The 23,673-nt window shown below is 44.0% G+C and overlaps 1 protein-coding gene across 3 annotated transcripts; it reads left to right on the top strand.

Moving 5' to 3' along the window:
- The first annotated feature begins 2,283 nt into the window (after positions 1 to 2,283).
- EI24 (EI24 autophagy associated transmembrane protein) lies at positions 2,284 to 14,950 on the top strand. 3 transcript variants are annotated; one of them, XM_006731313.3, is made up of 11 exons: positions 2,286 to 2,496; positions 4,968 to 5,080; positions 7,426 to 7,571; positions 8,267 to 8,327; positions 9,366 to 9,432; positions 9,918 to 10,042; positions 10,373 to 10,492; positions 10,852 to 10,963; positions 11,654 to 11,765; positions 12,152 to 12,226; positions 13,810 to 14,950. In XM_006731313.3, exons 2-11 carry the CDS (start codon positions 5,039 to 5,041, stop codon positions 13,970 to 13,972), a joined length of 1,023 nt encoding a protein of 340 aa, XP_006731376.1. In that variant the 5' UTR covers positions 2,286 to 2,496; positions 4,968 to 5,038; the 3' UTR covers positions 13,973 to 14,950. The 3 variants fall into 3 exon arrangements, with proteins under 3 accessions (XP_081655283.1, XP_081655284.1, XP_006731376.1); XM_081799157.1 differs by lacking the exon at positions 12,152 to 12,226 and having other exon boundaries at positions 2,284 to 2,496; XM_081799158.1 differs by lacking the exons at positions 9,366 to 9,432; positions 9,918 to 10,042 and having other exon boundaries at positions 2,284 to 2,496.
- The last annotated feature ends 8,723 nt before the right edge of the window (positions 14,951 to 23,673 follow it).

Genomic DNA, 23,673 nt, shown 5'->3' with positions numbered 1-23,673 from the left:
CATATTATACATGTTGGGATTCGTAAGATTTCCTTCCATCAAGCAAATTAGAGATTAATATGTATTAAATTCTTTTCTAAGTTCACACTTTTGAAAAAGGATAGAGTTCGGAGGAATGGCTACTATTCTAATAGTTAACAATATTCAGTCTATCATTAAACCACTTAAATCTCTTTATAACACGATATCTAAGCCTCAGAGGATGGATTGCTTACTTTAATCAAAATAAAATTCCAAAAGAAAAAAGAAGCTATTTTATGTAATCAACAGTTTAAGATTTTTACTTGAATGGGGGCAAAAGGAATGCACAGGAATGTCTCCTCTTTGTAATGACTTCAGTGCTAGAGTAAATAAAGCAATAGTTTTGCAGGATTTCCTTTCCTTTGGTGCCTGCGGTCCTTGGTCACCACTTTGAAGAATGAAGAGGTCGCCCAGACCAAGTAGTGGGCAGCAAAGCAAAGTTCATTGATAGTAAAGGGATAGTACAGAACTCCGGAAGAGAGAGGGGACCTGAGAGGGCTGCCATCAGCTTTTTAAGTCTAGGGGTTTTTGTTTTGTTTTGTTTTTTTAGATTTTATTTATTTATTTAACAGAGAGAGAGAGAGGGAGAGCAGTAACACAAGCAGGGGGAGTGGGAGAGGGAGAAGCAGGCTTCCCACCAAGCAGGGAGCCCGATGCGGGGCTCGATCCAAGGACCCTGGGATTATGACCTGAGCCGAAGACAGACTTAACGACTGAGCCACCCAGGCGCCCCAGTCTAGGGGTTTTTAATGGGCTTGTTGGAGGGCTGTTTTAATCTGATTAACCCTCCCTACGCCTGTCATCCAACTAGGTTTTTGTCATCTATCACGTGGGCAAGGGTGGAGGGCTCCTACCAGGGGATGCAAAATCCTTTTAAGGGTGGTTTCCTCTTAGGGCAGGGGCAACTTGTCCCTGCACACCTTTCTTCCACCTATCCTTCATCAATAGATTTCATGAGAAAAGGAAACTTGAGTGAATATTCCTAGATCTGTTTTCAGTGACAATGAGATTATTGAAACAAGTAAGAAAAAATGTCCCATCTCAGCCTCCTCCCCCCAACCTCTCCAGGAGTTTACATATAAATCCTAGGTTGGCCCTTTGCTTCAGGGCTTCTATTCTGAATGCTTCATTCCCTTCTCTGATCTTGGTCATTTCTACTGATCCTCTTCCTTGAAGGGAAGGGAAGGTTTCTGCAGGCTCAAGGTAGGGGGCTGGTTTATTTTGGCATGGGGCTGGATGTTGAGCCAGGGAGAAGAGGTCAGCAACAACTCCTAGCCCACTTAACTGGAAGAGTCAGGAGGCCTGGGCATTTGCTCTGCCAATGACCTTGAGTGAATCACTTGACACCCAGGCTTCCTGTCCCACAAATAGGAGGTTGCACTAAATAGCTTCCCGTGGTAAAAATCTGATCCTATAGGTGGCCCTAGCACTAGCAGTTCTAAACACAAGAGGTAAATGGAAATATTAAAAGAAAAGAAATGGTGAGATATAAGAGGCTGGGAATAGAAAAGAAAAAGTTCTGGGGCGCCTGGGTGGCTCAGTTGTTAAGCGTCTGCCTTCGGCTCGGGTCATGATCCCAGGGCCCTGGGATCGAGCACCACGTCGGGCTCCCTGCTCTGCGGGAAGCCTGCTTCTCCCTCTCCCACTCCCCCTGCTTGTGTTCCTGCTCTCACTGTCTCTCTCTGTCAAATAAATAAAAATCTTTAAAAAAAAAGAAAAAGTTCTCGGTGAGGCTTAATGTGGATGCTAAGGAGTTGCCATCCCTGGGGTAAAAATGGATTGGTGGGAATGGAGATGAAAAGGCTTTACTTCTATTCACTTTTAGAATTTTAATCTCAACCATCATTTTGCCGGCAGAGTGCACACCTAATGCAGCCGAACTGCATGGCGCCGTGTCCTGTTCTTAATGATCTTGACTTAAGCCCATCGTTGCATAGTACCCTTTGGTTACAGAAAATTTCCAAGTAGATAAAGCAAGGTGACCTCTGTATTATGTTCTCCTGTTAGGTTTCGTAGGGTTTTAGAAGGACAAGCAACCCCGCAGGAGTAAACGGGAAGGGCAAAAAGCAGGAGGAGGGATCGGCAGGACTGGATGAGGAAGGCGGTCCGCGAAGCGTGCTGGGCGTTCCAGGGCGTCCCCGGACTCGGCGCGGGACGGGCGGGGTCGGCGCACGGACTGCATTTCCCAGGCTCCACCGCCCCGTCTGGCCCCGCCCCGTCCGCCGCTGCGACCCCGCCCCCTCCACCCCGGGCTGCGCGGCGCGGCTCTGTTCGGCTCCGCTCGGCTCGGCGCCCGCCCGACTTCCCAGCGGCCCCGTGCGGCCCGGGCATGCCCAGTGCGGGCGCAGCGGCCCCGGCCCTGGGAGCGCCCGGGCGGGACCTGGCGGCCGGGCGCGGAGTGTCCAATAGGAGCCGAGTGGGTCCGCGTTGGACGAGGGGCCGGGTGGGCCGGAGCCGCGGCGGCGGAGCGGCCGGGTAAGTGCAGACTGGCCGAGCCAGGCCACTGGCGCCGCGGCGGCTGGGGCCCTGCGAGGCCCTGCGAGGGCCCGAGCGCGGGGGTGCGTGGTTCCGGGCAGGGGCTTCGGGAGGGGAACCCTAGCAGGAAGGTTCTGGCCCGACTCGCAGCGCCGCGCGAGACGGTGCCCGAGGTGCGGCGCGTCTATGTTTAGCTCTGCGTGTGACCGGAGGTGAGCGTGCTCCGCAGCTCGTGCACGGCTGGGTTCCTGGGGGGAAACTATGTTTCCGGTCGAAATTGGCAAGGAGCTACGGCGGAGACGGGTCCGAGCTGACCCGTGGACTTGAAGCCGTCTGTGGAGCCCTCGAGAGAAGCGAGGATGCTCACCCTTTCTGCCCCTGGTGTGGGCTAGAACAGCTTCCTCCTTTCCGGACTTGGGTTTGGTGGCTTAGAAATGAAAGAACAGGATTGTGCCTCAGAGGATGCTTAACAAGCTCTAATGACTATTAGGCATCTAAAGGCCACCTGTATTTCTAGGTTCAAGAGAAGTTGCCCATGGGATGCTCGGGTTAAACAAACTCATTGCAAAGTTTGAGTAAAAAGAAGTCCCGACTGAGGGTTAGAATGCCAGCGTTTTTGAAGTTTGCAGTAGCCTTTCATTTGCTGTAATCTTGGGCAGGCATTTAACTTCGGAGACTCCAGTTCCTGCATCTGTAAAGTGATGAGAACCAGATGCATCTTATTTCCTTCCAACTCAGTTGTAAAGTTCCCCCTGTGTGGTCTTAAATCGTGGCAAGTTCTATTTTTCTCCATGCCTCAGCTTTTTGTTAAACCGGGCAATTCATCAAGTATCCGTGAAGGAAGGCTGCTAGGGTCTCAGTACAGAATTGAGTGACTTGTCCTTCGACGGCCGCTGTTGGTTAGTAGGTAACCTGCCCCTTGTACGTGCGGAAGCCAGGTGTTAATGGCCACGGTTCAGATAACCCAGCTGTTCTGCTGGACTAGGACTGCCGTGCTTCACGCTTTTTGTCAGTGTCCTGTGAGAAATCCAGACTCAGTGATTGGCTTCCTCAAACTCCCAAGCTAGCTCAGTCTTTAGTGGGATTGTGTTTATATAGAAGTTACTGTTTTTCTGTTATTACACCTATTCAAGAAGACCTGTGAAGAATTTTAATATCCTTAATTTACAGAGGAGGAAGTAGCTGGTTAAGAATGAATCCGTGAGGGCGCCTGGGTGGCTCAGACGGTTAAGCGTCTGCCTTCGGCTCAGGTCATGATCCCAGGGTCCTAGGATCGAGTCCCGCATCGGACTCCCTGCTCCTTGGGAGCCTGCTTCTCCCTCTGCTTCTCTCTCTCTCTCTCTGTCTCTCATGAATAAATAAATAAAATCTTTAAAAAAAAAAAAAAAGAATGAATCCGTGATAGTTTTCAGAAACTGGTATCGTGTACTGAATAGTTACTGTTCACCTGACAGTGAGTTACCCTGTCACCCTGAGGTGTTTTTGTTTTTAAGTGGAGTATTCACAGAAGTTTCTGAACCCTAGAAACTTCTTTATCTGAAGTAATAGGATTTGACCCCAGGAGCAGATGGTATATACGGTGTTGTGCAAGTTGTCCAGGTACCTTCCTACTGCAATATTCCCTGCTCTTCTGGTTCTGGGTGGCAGTAGTCCAGTTGGGTCAAGGTACAGTTTGAAGTGGTTATATGTGTGAGGGAAAATGTGCTTATGTTTTGAAATGGGAGTTTTATACAAGGTGCTTGTGAAACTGTCATAATTTTTGAAGCGAGGTTTCTCATTCACCTGAGAAATACCTAAAATGAGAAAGCTGTAGTGTTTTGAGGAATATTTATACACGGAACTTTTTTGACCTAATTTATATTCCACTGTTTCTTGCATGTTTATTAAAATTGTGTGTGTATATATGTATATATTTAAAGTTGGAAAACATGGGGAGGCCTATTTGGTCGTCTAGGTGGGCGATTTCACATTGTACCTTAAGCTTACTTGTGTGCCAAAGGACCCTGTGTGTGAAGTGCATATTTAGTCATTTTTGCCAGAACCTTCCTCTTGCTCTTGTATTTTCATTCAAGCGTTTGAGGTTCTACATCAAGTATAACTACCGCTTAGGAGGATACTGAAATGTAATTATCACTCATTTCCAAATACGCAAGTATTTGGGATGTGTAGGAGGGATGGTTTGGACATCAAGGCCCAGAGAGGAGACTCCTGGACTGAGAGCACATTTACCCCCATGTAAAAGTGGAAGGAAGGGTGGGAAGTGACTTAAAAATTGTATTGCTTTCAGGTTTCCGCAGTTACAGGTATACCTTCATTAGTTCCCTGTGTTCCTATCTATGGGAGTGCCCGAATCTGCTACACTCCTGGTAGAGATGCAAGTATGTGGAAAAGTCCTTACGTAGAAATGTACGTGAAATAACTTACCTGTAAGATACCTATTTGTTGCCCCATTATGCTCCATCTGTTTCTAGGTCCTTCATGATGAAAGATTTTGAGACGCTGCTTCCTCCTCTGTGTAGTTGGTAGTTCGGGTGGTGAAGAGATGGCTGACAGTGTCAAGACCTTTCTCCAGGACCTTGCCAGGGTGAGTACATCGTTGTGTCATCTCTTGATCTTTTTGCTGCAGGAACTGACTAGGAAATCCTTTAGGTTTTTTGGGAGGGCAATTTTTGTTATATTTGTTGGGTCCCTCACCTATAGGTTTTCATTCTCATCCACACTACTCGGGAGATTAAGTATTATCTTGCATCTTCCAGAAGCTTGGGAAAGCTGTCTAGTGAGTGTCTCTAGTATTGGAACCTTGGTTAGTTTGACTCCAGAGCCTTTTTTTCAAAAAAGTTTCTATTTTGGAATAATTTTGGACTTACAGAAAAGTTGCAAAATAGTACAAAGAGTTGCCCTATATCCTTCACCAGCATCAAGTTATTCTATGCAACCATGGTCTGCTGGCCAAAATTAAACAATGAACATTGATAGAATACTATTACTTGAACTACTTTATTCTTATTTATATTACAGAACCTACTTTCTCCCCATTCTGCATGGTGCAGATGACGATGCTCTAGGAAAATGTCCCGTAAAGATCTGTTTAGGACTTAGTAACCCAAATTAACCAATAGCAGAAAATTCCATTATAGTGTGTGTCTGAGGCTTAATGCCCTGGTTGTAGCCCCTGTAGCTATATCCTTGGGAGCAGGGGGCTCCTTCCTCAGTGGGAATGCTTAAAAGTTTATTACCTTTGAGTAAAAGAGGGAGAATTGAAGGAGTATCTTAGAAGGGTCAAAGAGACTTCATGCAATGAGATCTTTTTTTTTTTTTTTTTAAGATTTTTATTTATTTATTTGAGAGAGGGAAAGGGAGCATGAGCAGGGGGAGGAGTAGAGGGAGAACCAGACTCCCCACTGAGCAGGGAGCCTGATATGGAGGCTCTAGGGGCTTGATCCCAGGACCCTGGGATTATGACCTGAGCCAAAGGCAGACACTTAACCAATTGTAAGCCACCCAGGCGCCCTGAGATCTACTTTTAATAACTTTACCTCATCTTGCCATTCTTGTGCTATAAAATTTCAACTCTAGATCAGTTCTACAATGCACTGTTAATGTTTGTCTGACCCAGTTAGACTGTAAGCATTCAGGGGTGGGAATCCTGTCATCGTCTTAGCACATACAAGGCCCTCAGCCCTTTGAACTTCACTACCTTAAATATTTAAACAGTTTGTGGAAGATTTAGAAGTTAAAAGCAAGATAAACCTCTACTTGCAGATAAAAAGATCAGGTGCACACTGTGCCAATTTATGCTGTCAGTGGTTAGTACATAACCACTTGGCCCATTCCCATTTTTCTGTATCCTGGCAGTTATCTCCAAAATTTGTTAGTAGCTAATAATAGGTAAAAATGCCATTTTTTAGTCCAGATTGGCCTTTGCTTCCAGAATGTTTTTTTTCCACCTATTCTTTGTGAGGTTAAATATCCCGGTGCTACCAATCCATTTTGGACATAAATCTGTTGTGGCACATATTTTAAACTATTTTTGTTGTTTTTTGGTTGTATACTTGTCCTGGTAGGCTACCCGTTTCTTGAGCGTTTTCATGTGACCAATGTCTAGCTCACTGAGGATGCTTAACATGTGGGTGGATGGATGGATGAATGAAGTTTTTGGAACTGGGTGATAGGCTATTCTGGGGTTTGTAGCACTAACTTTTCCGCTATTGGAGCTCTTTCAGTATGGTGGGCAAGTGCCTCTGTCACTGTCTTTATAGACTTAACAACCCTCTCCCCCTTCATACACTCCTTAAGGACATTCTTTCCTCTAGCTATACTACCATGTTGTTTCTGTCTTATGTGGCATGCTCTCATCCTCCAGCTCTTACTGGATATCTTACAGTATTGATTTCTTTGTCCTTCCCTAACTGTGGTCCAGCCTCTGGTCCTTTCTAGAGACCAGTGTTTAATTTGTCCTTGTATCCCTGGAGTTTAGTAGTGATTTATACTATACTATACTCACTACTGAGGACCCTGGGATCAAGCCTGCATCAGGCTCCCTGCTCAGCCAGGAGCCTGTTTCTCCTTCTCCCTCTGCCACTTCTCCTGCTTGTGATCTCTTTTTCTCTGTCAAATTAAAAAAAAAAAAAGGGATACGCATTCTAATACGGGAAAAAATGTGTATATATACATGTAAATAATAAGTTAATTTAGCACATTTATTATTGGTAAATCTGGAGAAAGGATATTTAGAAGTTCTGTTCTTAGAACTGCTGTAAATTTTGAATTATATCAAGCTGTCAAGGCTCCCTTAAGCCATGTGGCAAAATAAGTTCAGTGGTTTCCACTGTTAACTTCACTTTATGTAACTTAGGGAAGTCTTCTGTGATCCATAATCCTTCCTCTTTAATACTTTAAAATACTTTAAAATAATACCCTTGTCTATAGGGAATCAAAGACTCCATCTGGGGAATTTGTACCATCTCAAAGCTAGATGCTCGGATTCAGCAAAAGAGAGAGGAGCAGCGTCGAAGAAGGGCAAGCAGTGTGCTGGCACAAAGGAGAGCCCAAAGTATAGAAAGGAAGCAAGAGAGGTAAGGAGCGGGGCTGATGTCAGGAAATGTCTGAGGGGGAGGGACTTCAGGAAGTGACTGGTCCTTAGTATAGAATTAAGACCCTATATAGTCACTTGGAATTTCAGTACCCCCTTGTTTGCTTTTTGCATTTTTGCATTTTTTTCCAAAAAATATTACAGGTGACTCTTCCCCTCCCCCCACCCCCCCGCCCCACATTGAATTAAACTAGGGTCTAGCAATCATGCTTGCTGAGAATGTCATGGTGTTTTAAAAGACAGAATGGTGAATCGAGAACCACACACACACACGAAGAAAAACTGATTCTCTAGAAATATTTTTATTTATTTATTTTTTTAAAGATTTTTATTTATTTATTTGAGACAGAGAATGAGAGAGAGAGAGCACATGAGAGGGGGGAGGGTCAGAGGGAGAAGCAAGCTCCCTGCCGAGCAGGGAGCCCGATGCGGGACTCGATCCAGGGACTCCAGGATCATGACCTGAGCCGAAGGCAGTCGCTTAACCAACTGAGCCACCCAGGCGCCCTCTAGAAATATTTTTAGATTTTTCTCATTGACACTAGGAGAACATTGGGAGAATAATAGGTGCTAGAAAAATAACAGTAACAACAAAAGGTCTAAGGTGGGGAGTGACTGAATGATGATCTGGAAATAGCCTGTATATCTTATGAGCTAAATACATGTGGTCTTTTCCAGTGAGCCACGTATCGTTAGTAGAATTTTCCAGTGCTGCGCTTGGAATGGTGGAGTATTCTGGGTAAGTTCTTTTTCCTCAAATGCCAGGTGCCTTATCTTCAGGTTGTTGCTATGTTAATAGTTCTTGACTCTTGCCTTGAAACTGAGACAAGTAGTTTTCACGTGGTGATACATGCTCAAGACCATAACTGAGGAGTCTGTGCACCAGTGGTGATTTTATTCCCACACAAAGAACACTTGTATGTAAATGTCAGGGATAGCCCTAAATATACACTTTTATTTTTATTTATTTTTTATTTTATTTTTTGAGAGAGAACACAAACAGGGAGGCAGAGGGAAAGGGAGAGAATCTCAAGCAGGCTCCGTGCCCAGCACAGAGCCCAATGTGGGTCTCGATCCCATGACCCTGAGATCATGACCTGAGCCAAAATCAGGAGTCAGATGCTTAACCAGCTGAGCCACCCAGGCGCCTCTACACTTTTATTTAAAAAAAAAATGACTATTTCACCAGTTTTAATGTTAAAAGAGTTCCTCTTGACATTGGACATTTTGGCTAAGAGCCACTATGGGGGATCATAAGGGAAGGGCAGAAGGACAGGGGCAAGGTTATCCTCTCATCTGGTCTTATCAATCTATTAGAATTGATTACTATTAAAACCCATACCAGAAAAAGTTACCTAGAGTTCATCAAGAGCCAACACAGACTTAAGGGAAGTTTAAGTACTTTGAAGAACAGGTAGTTAAATATTTTTTTTTTTTTTGACTTGGAATTCAATATAACTCAAGTTGTCTTGATCTAAACATTTCACAGATGTTTCCAGATGTTTAATAAAGTATTACTACATATTTAGTATGTATCTGTGTTTTGGTCTGAACAATATTTGAAACGTTCATCTATGTCCCCAGGAGTCTCACTGTTTTCACAGGCAATGTCAGGTTTGTACCTTAGGGGAGTATTGGGAGATAGAAATAGCTCTCAGTTTTGGTGTCTCTTCAGGCTTCCTTGAAAAGTCACCTCTATCTGGAAAATAATGACACTGAAACTTGGAACTCTTGTTTTAAAGAAGAGCTGTTAATGTTTATTACTTCTTTCCCTTAGTTAAGTCTCCTCTTGTTTTATCGAGTGTTTATTCCTGTACTACAGTCGGTGACAGCCCAAATTATTGGTAAGTATATGCATTGCTGTGTGCCACCTGCCTGGGATGGGGGTGGGAGGTATTTCCCTGTCTCCCTCACTTCATGGAACACTACTGCGTACCAGGAGCTTTAGACGTTCTTAGCTCAAGCCTCTCAACCACCCTTTGAGTGGGTACTGTTACAGATAGCTTTTTTATGGTTGAGGAAATAGAAATTGGTTACTGAGGTTAAACCATTAGTAAGTGACAGAACTGGGATTGAAACTCGGGTAGTTTCCTGCATAGCGTGTGCTGTTAGGGACCTCTCAGTCACCACCAGGTAAGCAGCACAGATGGCTCCTCTGAATGAGAGCTGTGACTAGAGGTGGGTGTGTGTCCGAAGAGGACAGCTGTCTGAAATCCGTATGGTGATGCGCTGGCAGGAAACATAGGTGGGGGGTGGGGGGATGAGTGACCACCTAGGAGTTCCATGTTTGGTCTTTAAACTGACAACTCTTTCCCCCCCTTTTTTTTAGGTGATCCATCACTACATGGAGATGTTTGGTCGTGGCTGGAATTCTTCCTTACATCCATTTTCAGTGCTCTTTGGGTGCTCCCTCTGTTTGTGCTTAGCAAAGTTGTAAATGCCATTTGGTTTCAAGTAGGTCCATGGCAGAATGGAGTCTGGGTCCTGCAGCGTAATGGTTGATGGGTGGTGGGTTGATGGGTGGCAGGTTTTAGCCTGGTGGTTGGTGGCCATGCAGGGAATGATTTCATAGCCTTAACCTTTCTTGCTCATGCAGCCAGTGGGTGATCTTTGTGCGCTTGTAAAATGGAATTATTGTCTCAGGCCACAAAAGCCTCCCTTGGCCAGATGTCCAGGAGCTTTTCTCACCTGGCAGATTTAATGGTAGACCAGCGACCTTAGCTTTGGGGGTGGGTGGTGAAGCCATCTTACTCATGTTTTGGTGAGCTACTTTCTCTGTTACAGGACATAGCTGACCTGGCATTTGAGGTATCAGGGAGGAAGCCTCACCCATTCCCTAGTGTCAGCAAAATAATTGCTGATATGCTCTTCAACCTTTTGCTGCAGGCTCTTTTCCTCATCCAGGTGAGACTGGCCTTCTGGGTACATGGGCAAGTTTTGAAAAAAGGTTCGTTAAAAGGAGCTTCACAAAGACAGAGTATTGCATTTAAACTGGGGCAGATAAGCTTTATGGGAGGTAATGATTTTTAAATCATTTTTTCACAGAAACAACTAGAAAATTTAAAAATTGTAAAATAATAAGCAACATGAATTGACCTCCTCTTCCCTGCCCATGGGCATTCTCCACTCTCCTGCTGTCGAGAAACGTGAGGAGCATCTATGAGGCTGTATTACACAGGCAGAGGGGGATGACTCATAGTGGCGGGCGAAGAGTGTTCGGTCTTGAAGCTTTGGGATTCCGATTTCCCATATTTGTTCTTTAGGGGATGTTCGTGAGTCTCTTTCCCATCCACCTTGTTGGTCAGCTGGTTAGTCTTCTGCATATGTCCCTTCTCTACTCACTGTACTGCTTTGAATATCGTTGGTTCAATAAAGGTGAGTCCATCTAAAGAAACTCAGAAGTAGGAGGTCCAGTTTGGAAGTGCTGCTAAACGGACTTCTCGAGAACTGTTCAATACTTAGGCCCTTGGTAAACCATCTTTGGAAGGAAGCAGCCTCTTTGGCAAGAGGGAATTTACACTTGGTTTAGGGGGTTTAATCCGTAACTTTGATGCCGGGGGATGTGGCCATGTAACATTACCTTCATGGTGCTTAATGTGATGCAGTTCTGACTGAGCCATACAGTGGCATAAAGGAGCACGCATTTTCTTGAATTCGAGAAATCAATTTGATGTCCGTGCTTTCATATTCTTTGGGGGATGTTTTAAAGACCTTGGCATATTTGTCCGGTTGTCTATGGTTGGAAGAGGTTACTTGGTTTCTAGAGAATGGCTGCCTTTTTATTTGATACCTTACTTTGTTCGAGACTAATCATGACAAAGGATGCTGATGTTGTAATTCATAATTCCTAGCAGCTTTGAAATTGTGATTATTGAATTGAAAAACTTCACACAGAAGCCTTATATCATTATTTGGACAATTCCAATTTATATGCTTTAACTGTTCCAAATGACAGATGTGTACCTAAAAACTCAAACCTCAAATAATTTGTCTACCGTATGTAGTCATTTGACTAAAAGGAAGTAAGCAATCTAATTATTAATTGTATTGGCTGTCTTGTTTTAGGAATTGAAATGCACCAGCGGTTGTCAAACATAGAAAGGAATTGGCCTTACTACTTTGGATTTGGCTTGCCCTTGGCTTTCCTCACAGCAATGCAGTCCTCATACATTATCAGGTAATTTGGCCAGAGGGACTTGATGGGGACTAGTAAAAATACTCAGTGTAGGGAGCATCTTCTGTATGCCTGGTGTTATGGTAGGCACTTATTTATAGGCCATCAGGAGGCCTGTAGATTTTTTCTCTTTGACAGACATTTGTCAGCATTAAAATCTAGTCTGCATGATGCTAAATGCCATATTCTTTTATATTGCCTCCCAGAGCAGTGTTTACTGTAGCTAGTGCTTAGGAAAACAAAAAAAGTTTTTTTTGAAGATGTGTTTGATAGATTAAGGTTTCATCAAGCCATGATGTTAGCTCTGGAGGCAAGGGAACTCTGGGCTTCTAATCTCTTCTCCAGAGTCATGGTTGTCATGAAGGTGTCTGTTTCTCTTCTGTTTACAGTGGCTGCCTCTTCTCCATCCTCTTCCCTCTATTTATTATCAGCGCCAATGAAGCAAAGACCCCTGGCAAAGCATAGTAAGTACTAGCCGGTATTAGCTAAAGTGTAGTAAGCTGTGTCTCTGTATAAAGGATCGGGACTATAAGGTCACAATTATAGGAATGAGACTCTTTTTAAAAAAATAATCTCTTACAGTGTAGGAAAGCGTTAATATACACTATGATGAGAGGAGAACACTTTTGGAATATATCCCCCAATTTTCCCCAGGCACATATGCACATATGTTTCAGAAAATCATGCTGTTATACATATTCTTAAAATTTAAGTCACTGAATATAAGGCACTTTAGACACCTGTAGTGAAACCCATTTTTGTAAGAATGGTCAACTTTTTATAGTGGGTCATGTGATCTGGCTTACATGAGTTTATTGATAGTGATAGTAAAACAAAGTATTTTTTAATATTTTATTTATTTCAGCGAGAGTATGAGGGGGCCGGGCAGCAGAGGGAGAGGGAGAAGCAGACTCACTGCTGAGCAGGTTCCTCTGGGCTCAATCCCACGACCCTGAGATCATGACCTGAACCAAAGGCAGACGCTAAACTGACTATGCCACCCGGGTGCCCCAAAACAAAATATTTTAAAATGAATCTTTAGCAGGGGGCCTGGGTAGTGCAGCCGGGTCAGTGTCTGACTTTTGATTTCGGTTCAGGTCATGATCTCAGGGTCGTGAGATCAGGCCCCATGTTGGGCTCCGTGCTGAGCGTGGAGCCCACTTGAAATTCTCTCTCCCTTTTTCTCTGACCTTCCCTCACCACTCGAGCACTCGTTCGTTTGTGCGTGCATGTTCTCTCCCTAAAAACAAATTTAAAAAACAAAATGAAGTGAATCTTTAGCAATAATAATAGCAATCCTAAAGTTTTACCATTTATTTTTTAATATATATATATTTTTAAATTTATTTATTTGACAGAGACACAGCGAGAGAGGGAACACAAGCAGGGGGAGTGGGAGAGGGAGAAGCAGGCTTCCCGCTGAGCAGGGAGCCCGATGTGGGGCTCGATCCCAGGACCCTGGGATCACGACCTGAGCCGAAGGCAGACGCTTAACGACTGAGCCACACAGGCGCCCCAAGTTTTACCATTTTAAAAAAAGTTTAATCTTTGATCAATTTTGGTTGAGTCAGTGAGGATACATGTATTAGAAATTTCAGATCTGTTTCAGGTGTTTGCTTACTCTTACTACCCTGCAGTGCTTAGTGTAATGGCAGTCTCTGGTGTAATTGGCTTTCCCTTGAAACTCTTGAACATGAAGCACATATAGTATATCTTCAAACATAGCTGGAGGTTTATAAACAGCTACAGAAAAGTACTTCTCTAATCAGAATTAATCTGAAATGTAACTTTATTTCCTCTGAGCCTTTATACTTCAAACGGTGATTCCATTGCACTCATGACAGCAGCTGGACCCAGCGCCTTCTTTAGTTGCTGCCTGTTAACCCGTGTGTCTAAAATCTGTATAGTACTTCCTTGATCAAATTTCAGTTGTCTTGTTTTCCCCTATGTCATTTTAAGTTTAATGTAGTCAGGTAAGTTGTCAAGTAATTAAAACATTAAGTTTGATGAACTGGGGATCTAACAAGTCGGGTCTCTTGCCTTCCAGCCTTTTCCAGCTGCGCCTCTTCTCCTTGGTGGTTTTCTTAAGCAACAGACTTTTCCACAAGACGGTCTACCTGCAGTCCGCACTGAGTAGCTCGACGTCTGCAGAGAAATTCCCTTCACCGCATCCGTCTCCTGCCAAACTGAAGGCTGCTGCAGGCCACTGAGTCGCCTGCCATCCAGAGGAGATGGGTGGGTTTGGAAGCAGGCTGTAGAAGCTCTTTTCCTCGTACCCTCCTCTGCCAGGGAACGCAGGACCCGCTCTGCCAAGGGCCCTCTGCCTATTCCAGTCTGAGGAATTGGGACTTTTGTCTCTGGTGCGCTTAAGGCAGAATCTTCCTGACACCAGTGTGTGGATTTTTAACACCGGTGAGTCTGAATGGACCACAGGTTTTTCTGTAGCTCTTTTCTAGCACTTGCCAGCCCCCGTGCCTGGACTGATTGGAATACTGTTTTTGTCCCTGTGCCATTGACCCTCCCAGCTCCCCGTCCTGCCTTCCACCACCCTCGGATGAATGGATTTTGTAATTCTAGCTGTTGTGTTTTGTGGACCTGTTAATTTGTGTTGTTTTTCTGTGAAGCACATGTATTGGATGTGGGAGAGAAAGGAGTATCTCACTTGCTCCCAGCCACTCCCTTCATAGCCATCACTGTCTAGTGTTTCTTGTAACTCAGGTTAGATTCGGGTCTCTCTGGCTCCACTGCAAAAAAACAAGTCTGAAGAGATGGGACAGGAGGAAAGACCTCACAGCCAGATCTGCTGGGTTTGGGGGAGTGATTTTCTTTCTTCCCCTTGAAGGGGAAGAAGCTTTTTCACTGGTACCTTTGAAGTTCTCCAGGTAAAGGGAGGTACCAGTTCTGGACAAGTGCCACTGCAACACCGAATGCTCAGAGACCCTGAACTTGGAACTCGGAAGGTCTGAAGTGTACTGCTGGCCGCTGCTGGGTCTGTCTGGTATTTCAAAGGAATATTGGGTGCTGCAAATAGGAACTGAAGGGGTACACTTATTAAACCCATTAAGCCTGTGATTGGTTGGTGTTTTCCTGTCATTTTAAAGAGACTAAATATGGGGGAGGGGGGCAGATGTCAAAACACTTGTCCAATTTTAAAATGTCACAATTAAATGTGAGCTGGTTTCCGACAAGCGTGTAGTGGTTGAATTTTCAAAAATCATCACCTTGGGAAATGTTAAAAGGGTTAAGTGGAACCCCGACTTTGCCTCAGACAATTTGGTTGTAGTTTTGAGAGATTAGTCCTGAAAAGTGTTCCGTGAGGAAGTGTGGATTATGGGATTATAACCATGTTTACATCTTATGATAGAATTGGGAATTGTTTTAAAGTCCCTATGTATGTCTCCTGTGTATTCGTGAAGGGAGAGAGGTCCTTTCAGGTTTCAGTGTGTTGAACATTTGCATTAGGGAAGAGATTAGACATTTGGTTAACAGAAACCCTTATTTACAAGATGATAAGGATATAAAAATCCTTGCTGGGAGACCTACAAGCAAGTTCAAAGTACAGGTTTTAGCATAGTGGGCATCTTGGAAGTGGGTGTTGTTAGCAGCTTGTGCACAAGAAATTGCAAAAGACATAGTTAAAATAAGATGTTGTTCCAGTATTCCTCTGTGACCCCTTTGGTCATTTGGCCATGTTGCTGTGGGGTGGTTTCAAGAAGACCTCAGTATTTCAGCAGCCATTACCTTAAGGTGAGTGTAAAGTTTTTACAACTGGCTTTGTTCTTTACGGGCCCACATCTTAGCTGCCTGAAATTTGTGTTTGTACCAGCTAAGCTGGTCTTACTTTAGAAGGGTGAGTTGTTAACGTGGATGAAGGCACATGATTCTTATCCAGCACTGTGCCTCGCTATAGAAAAATGCGCAAAGTCGGAAATGAGGAGTCTGCAAAGTTTTATTGGTGTAATTGAAAGACCAGGCCTGAAATTGAAAGGCCAGGCATATCTGCAGTAAAAATCTGACAACCATCTCAAATAAGATGTCCACAAAAGCAGAGTCAGTTCCTCTTACATTTTCACTAGGGCAGTGGTTGGGAAATTAGGAGCAAAGGGAGAGTAGGCTCCTTTTTTGCCAAGTTCAGAATGGCAATTGGAGGCAAACTGACAGTAACTGAAAGGAAGGGAGATCGTACTGCTAAACATGAGAGAGCTTGAGTTTTAACCATGCAACCAGGAGGATCTAAGACCTCCTGTTCACAAAAGTCCTTTTCAGGGATAAGCGTCAGCTTGAACAGGCGTATGGGATTCAAAAGACTGCCCTTTTATCCCATCTAGAGCTCAGTTGTCTATGATAGCAACTTGAAAAATTGGAAAGTGGATACTTCAGACCTGAGTACGTTTGCTAAGTCTGTTGGAAACTTTGAAGTGGACAGGTTCGTGTACTGACTTGTTCATTGCTCTGCACTTAGTAAGAAGCCAAGATAAAGTTGAAGAGGAATTGTGACAAACTGGAGCAAACCCAGAAGAGGGCAGTCAGTGGCTAGAGGTTTTTGAACAGCCTTAAAAGGATGACAGGTGTGGGAATAAAAAGGCAATTACAGTTGTCTGTTCACTGTCTATTCATTTTCCATCCTCTTGTATTTTCTGATTATAGAAGTAGGACATTCAGCTTCTATATTCACATGTTTACCTCCATCAGGACTGCTCTGGTAAAGGTTATCAGCTCAATAGTACAATGGAATAGAACTTTCCCTCCTCCCCATTAATATTCCTCCTATGCTATATGACCCACAGAAGTTAAAATGAAGTTGACTTCAGGTCAGTGCAACATGCCTTTTAAACAATGACAGCCATGCATCACTGAGGTATGTTGGATGGACCTAAAGTGAGTCCATAGAGCCAGTCAAGGATCAAGTGGGGAATGGATGACTTCATCATGTAACATTTAAGTGCCTTATCTGTTGGGCACTTTGCAAAGCACTGGGGGATTCAAGGGTGAACCAGAAAGATGATTACTGTCCTCTTGGACCTAAACACGGAGAGTGACAAGTGATACAGCAAATTTTTAAAAATAACACGATCAGGGCGCCTGGGTGGCTCAGTCGTTAAGCGTCTGCCTTCGGCTCAGGTCATGATCCCAGGGTCCTGGGATCGAGCCCCACATCAGGCTCCCTGCTCTGCGGGAAGCCTGCTTCTCCCTCTCCCACTCCCCCTGCTTGTGTTCCTGCTCTCACTATGTCTCTCTCTCTGTCAAAAAAATAAATAAAATCTTAAAAAAAAAATAAATAAATAAAAAATAAAAATAACATGATCAAAATGATGCTACTTTCCCTAGGTCTCAAAGCTAGATATAAAACATTGGATTTCAGGGAATCTCAGGGTGAGAGGCCAGGCTATACATTCAGCCTCCTATTGTACTCATCATCTGATTTCAAATTTAAATATTTTGTAGTGCTTTAGATAAGTAGTTCTGGATCAGCATCAGAATTATCTCTGAAGTTTTCCCTAAATACACATACTACCTGACCCTGGAGGAAATTTAATTCCAGAAAAAAAAGTAACTTTAAAAATTCTAATAACTACTCTAGGGGCACCTGGGTGACTCAGTCGTTAAGCATCTGCCTTCGGCTCAGGTCATGATCCCAGAGTTCTGGGATCGAGCCCCACATCAGGCTCCCTGCTCGACGGGAAGCTTGCTTCTCCCTCTCCCATTCCCCCCTGCTTGTGACCCCTCTCTCACTGTCAAATAAAATCTTAAAAAAAAAAAAATTCTAATAACTACTCTCATAGAAATTTGGGAAACTATTGCATCTGTAAAGTAAGAACAGATTGTTGTGAAAAGGGGACAGAATAGGAAAGTTCTCGGAACTTAAAACAGTTGTGGAAGTAAATGAAATGGCTTATAAAAGTGATAGATGTGCACAGACATTTCTACAAAGAAGACCTACAGATGGCCAAGAGACACATGGAAAGATGTTCAACATCATAATCAGGGAAATGCAAATCAAAACTACAATGAGATATCACCTCACACTTGTCAGAATGGTTAAAATAAAAAACACAAGAAACAAGTGTTGATGAGGATGGAGAAAAAGGAACCCTTGTCCACTGTTGGTGGGAATGCAAACTGGTGCAGCCACTGTGGAAAACAGCATGGAGTTTCCTCAAAAAATTTAAAAATAGGGCGCCTGGGTGGCTCAGTTGGTTAAGCGACTGCCTTCAGCTCAGGTCATGATCCCAGGGTCCTGGGATCGAGTCCCGCATTGGGCTCCCTGCTCTACGGGGAGCCTGCTTCTCCCTCTCCCACTCCCCCTGCTTGTGTTCCCTCTCTCGCTGTGTCTCTCTCTGTCAAATAAATAAATAAAATCTTAAAAAAAAAATTTAAAAATAGAACCACCCTATGATATCCAGTAATTGCACTATTGGGTATTTACCAAAAAAAAAAAAAAAACAAAAATACTAATTCAAAGGGATGCATGCACCCTAATGTTTATTGCAGCATTATTTACATTAGCCAAACTCTGGAAGCAGCCCAGGTGTCCTTTGATAGGTGAATGGATATATATACATACATACAGTGGGATATTATTCAGCCACAAAAAGAATGAAATCTTGCCATTTTCAATGACATGGATGGAGCTAGAGAATACGATGCTAAGTGAAATAAGTCAGAGAAAACAAATACTATATGATCTCACTCATATGTGGAATTTAGAAACAAATGAGCATAGAAAAAAGACAAACCAAGAAACAGACTTAACTATAGAGAACAAACTGATGGTTACCAGAGAGGAGGTGGGTGGGCGGCTGGGGGGAGATAGGGGAAGGGGATTAAAGAATACGCATCATGAGAAAAAGATTAAATGATAAAGTATATAAAAAAGTGACACTGAAGAGCCTAAATTAGAGAATTGCAAGATAAAACTGAGGAAATTTCTCAGAATATAATGATCAAGACATGGAAAAAGTTAATCATGGAAATGTCCAAGAATCAGGAGGTCTGACACTTGTCTAAATAGCACCTTCAGAAGTGAGAATGGGAGCATGGAGACAGGAATAAAACCAAAGAAAATTTCCTGGACTGGTGATGAAATTGGTGTTTTCAGGTAGAAAGGGTCTGCAGAGAGTAAAGGTGAAAATGAGAGCAAAAATGAAAGGAAAACACATCTGGATGGGATCTCTAAGCAAAAGTCATTTATCAGAGAGAAAAACAGGTTACTTACAAAGGACTGTGATTCACATGGGCATTAGACTTCTCAAGAACAACTCTAGATAACAGAAGGTAAAATTGTAATGCCTTAAAAAGGATGCTTTTTCGTGTGGTCATGTGTATAGGAGATGTGTGGGTCCCCATTTTGTTCCCATAATTCTAGCTATCTTATAAAGGGCAAAACAAAGGCATCGTTTGCTTTCCATTCAGCTTTTCTGAAAAAGTTACATGAAAAATCTATCAAAGGGAAAAATAAATCCAAGAAATAGATGACTAATTAAAAAGCACCCAACCAAACACGAAACAGTGAAAAAGATGCATTAGGAAGAAATCTTGATAATGTAGCTTTGCAGCACATTTGGAAAAGAAGATTCTGGGGAGAGAATCTTCAAGAAGAAAATAAATACTGTTACTCTGGTGTGCCTCAGATGAGATGAAGGCATGTAAAAGAGGTAAGTCGACACTTCAGGAGAGACCAGGAGCTCCATAGGAATGATCTGACTTGTACAAAGCAAGCAAAAATAGCATTATTCTAAGCAAGTGATGGAATAGTAAAAACAGTGTTTCTGAAAGAACCAACTCAAAACTTTTGGTCCAATAAAGCAGGAAGGAGAAGGATCAACTAATATGCTGAATTCATGTACAATCTCTGGGTTTACAATAATTTCCCCCATGACTTTGCTGTGCTGACTTTTAATTATAGATAAGACTTTCCCTATCAACTGGTAGTAAAGAATCACCTAAAAATTGGCTTCATGGGGTGCCTGGGTGGCTCAGTCCGTTAAGCGTCTGCTTTTGGCTCAGGTCATGATCCCATGATCCTGGGATAGAGCCCCAGGACAGGCTCCCTGCTTAGTGGGGAGCCTGCTTCGCCCTCTCCTGCAGCATCCCTTGCTTGTGTGTTCTCTCTCTCTGTCAAATAAATAAATATAATCTTTAAAAAATCAGCTTCAGTTTTAAACTTTGTTCTTTGGTAGTATATTTTGACTTTTGAAAAAGTTGACTTAGTTTTACCACCTGGAAACTTAAGAGATTCCCTTTAAAAAACATGTTCAATAATTATTTTAAAAAATTAATGAAAACCCAAGATCTTATGTTCTTCCAACAGTATCTTTTTTTTTTTTTTAACTTCAAAGGAATCTAATTTTAGTTCCTTTTTCTGGGGCGCCTGGGTGGCTCAGTCGTTGAGTGTCTGCCTTCGGTTCAGGTCATGATCCTGGGGCTGGGATCGAGCCCGCATCGGGCAAGCGGGAAGCCTCTTTCTCCCTCTCCCACTCCCCCTGCTTGTGTTCCCTCTCTCACTGTCTCTCTGTCTGTCAAATAAAATCTTAAAAAAAAAAAAAAAGTTACCAAAATATACCAAAAAAAAAAAAAATTCCTTTTTCTTTTTTGACAGGGAAAAAAAGCCCTAATTCCTGTTTTGCAGAAGCATTTATTTGAAGTTCTGCAATTCCTTTAGGTTCAGCTTTAGTTTCCTTGCGTTAATAAAATTACATTGAACACATTGTAAAAACAAAACAAAAAAGCAGAGAGCTGTTGAATCATAACGTCCTAGGTCAACCTGGTCATGCGAATTGTGAAAAGCACTGATTTTGAAGCACAGATTTAAATGTGCTTTCAGGAGCATGTTTGGTCGGTTGCACTCATAGCACCGTAAATAGTAAGACTTTGAAGTTACCGACGCTCCCATTTTCTTTAGCGTAGCTTTTGCCCACTGCAGAGAGAGAGAGAGAGAGAGAGAGTACATGCGTGTTTGAGGCGATGCAATTGGCTGCTGAACTTCGCCATCTTCCCTACCCTCAGCATTTCCTTTTTGGGGGGGAGGGGGGTGTGGTTAGGGGGAGAGAGGGAGGAGAGAAAGTGGTTAGGGCAGCTTTCACTGGCAGATATCTCACAAAGGGGTGAGCTGACCAGGCACAGCAAGGCTGCGGGCTGGGGCTCCGGATATAGCCTATCTACCGCTTGGAAGGGCTACCTCTGCGGCAGTCGTTGACCCTTACTTCTCAGGCAGGGCAGACCCTGTCAGCTTAACCCCCACGATCCCTCTAGGCCTAGCCATGCTCGCTATCGAAGTCCGGGGCTTAAAAAAGGGATATGCCTCAGAAATGTGGCAGGGCTCTCTCGTCTATCGCAGTTTACGGGAGCATTGTCAAAAACAGCTCTTGAGCGAATTCTCAGACAAATCTTGTACAAGATGTAACGGTCCGAACCAGAAAGCGTTTCAGTTTTCATCGAGAATAGGCAGAATAATCCTCCCTCCTCTTCTTTAACCTTATGTTAGGTAACGGTCAATTTCGGCACTTTCTCCCAAACCGAGACGGTAAGTCTCCTGGCCCGGCTTTTTGGGATTTGTAGATTCAGTTTATCGCTCCGCGTAGTTTCCGCTTCTGGTCACATGACTGGGGTGAACCCGCCACACCTTCACCCCGGCGCCTCCTTCTCGGTCCGTAGACCGACACGTCACTCCTCGGCTCTCAACCAAACTGCTCCAAGCATGTTCTTTCCGCGCTCTCGCTCTCATGAGCGAGCCTATCACAGCTCGGCGGGAGCATGAAGTCCCGCCTCCTGGCTGCTAAGTGATATCTGTATTGTCCAGTTAAGAAGTGGGAGCGCGGCTTTGTCCACGTCTCTGGCTCTGACAGACAGCTCCGCAATCCTATCGTTCTTTCGAAGTGTGGTATCGAACCAGAGCCAGCCAATGGGGAGCGGTCCAGGAGGCGGACAGGCCGCTGCCAGGGTTGAGTGCGCCGCTGAACGGATGGCAGAGACAACCGAGCGGATTCTTGAGGAACGCTGGCCAGGTGAGAAGAAGGCCTTAGGCTGTAACTTGAGAATTAGCTGCAGGTGCAGCCCAGGTTGTTGGTGGCGCTGAACGAAGAGCAGGAGGTGGGGCTCTAATGGCAGCGGGTGGGGTGTGTGAAGCGGAGTCTAGGGTCTTGCAGAGGAGGGGGCGTGGGATGTGGGGTGGGGACATCCTGGAATGGAAGGATGTGAAGGTCCGGAATGGGGCGTGCGCTTAGGCCAGGAGGGTGTGCGAAAGATCGGATCCTGGGACTAGTCCTGGAGAGGAAGGCGCTCAGGACGCTAAGTGGTGGGGTGCCCGCGATGGGTAGTGTCAGAGCTGTTGAGTTTTGTGAGGTGGGAGGCAGGGAGTTGGGACCTGCTAGTGAGCAGAAGAGGGGCGTGGAGGGGAGTAAAAGAGTGAGAGGGTGCGAGAAAGTGTGTAGGCAAACTGGGCTGGGGAGGTTGCCGTCTTGGAAACTAGAACGAGGGTGGGACTAGGATGCCACAGCTCACAGGCACCGTCGAGGAGAGCAGATGCTAAGTGTATAAAAGTGTCTTTGCCCTTATTTGCTTTAGCGATGTGCTAAAATGACCAGAGAGCACACTAGGAAAACTCCCTTAAGGTCCTGACTTAAATTACCAGTTCCTGTACTCAGTTTTCAGGTAGAGGTTCTAGTACTCTCATTTCCTCTGCTGACTCTTCTAGGTATGTGGCTCATATCAACTCAGTGGTGTAAACATTTTTCTGTTTCAGGCATTCCAGAAAAACATACAAACCTGTGGGGTGTGGCAGGATTATTGAGTTCCGAGGGTTAAGTGTTTATTTTTGATTGCAAGATAGGGTAAAATTTTGGGGTTGTAATTTAAAAACACATGTAAAACTGCCCCTCTGGGACAGTTAATTATGGAAAAGATGTTGTTGGGGCTAGGAATGTGTGCTTCCTAATGCCTTCCACCTAGTCCGGTGTTATTTTTTCCCCTCGTGAGAAAAAGCATTTATTGAAATTGCAGAAGCATTTATTTGAAGTTCTGCAATTCCTTTAGGTTCAGCTTTAGTTTCCTTGCGTTAATAAAATTACATTGAACACATTGTAAAAACAAAACAAAAAAGCAGAGAGCTGTTGAATCATAACGTCCTAGGTCAACCTGGTCATGCGAATTGTGAAAAGCACTGATTTTCTTGAGTGCATCGCTACCTGCAGTAGTGATCAGTCATGCTCTTTAGTTGACCTCGGTTCAGGTCATGATCCCAGAGCCCTGGGATCGAGCCCCACATCGGGCTCCCTGCTCTCTGAGAAGCCTGCTTCTCCCTCTCTCACTCCCCCTGCTTGTATTCCCTCTCTCGCTGTGTCTCTGTCAAATAAATAAATAAAAATCTTTTTTTTTTTTTAAGATTTTATTTATTTATTTATTTGACAGAGAGAGAGACCGCGAGAGAGGAAACACAAGCAGGGGGAGTGGGAGAGGGAGCAGGCTTCCCACAGAGCAGGGAGCCCAATGCGGGGCTCGATCCCAGGACCCTGGGATCATGACCTGAGCCGAAGGCAGACGCTTAACGACTGAGCCACCCAGGCGCCCCAATAAATAAAAATCTTTAAAAAAAAAATAGAATGCTCTCTTTCTCCATTTAATTATTTTTTTTCTCTATTTCCAGTCTTTCCTATTTTCTTTGCATCTCTTTCCTAACCACCTTTTTTCTATTCCCATGTTTGCTCTTTACTCCTCTTGTACCATGCTATTGTCAGTAGTGATTATGTACTTGTTAGCTGTGAAGGAGTAGGAAGCAGAATTATGGTGATAGAATCCAGTCACTCCTTTTGAGTCTTGACACATAGACCTGACTTATGCCTACTTCCTTGCCAGTCATTCATACCTCAGGCAAGGCTTGGGTGTTAGTATTAGCTCTGACCCTCTCTGCGTGTTC

Source organism: Leptonychotes weddellii, chromosome 11, assembly GCF_054177405.1.
Source record: "Leptonychotes weddellii isolate Sample4059 chromosome 11, ASM5417740v2, whole genome shotgun sequence".
Taxonomy (NCBI): domain Eukaryota; kingdom Metazoa; phylum Chordata; class Mammalia; order Carnivora; family Phocidae; genus Leptonychotes; species Leptonychotes weddellii.
This window is presented reverse-complemented; position numbering and strand designations above follow the sequence as displayed.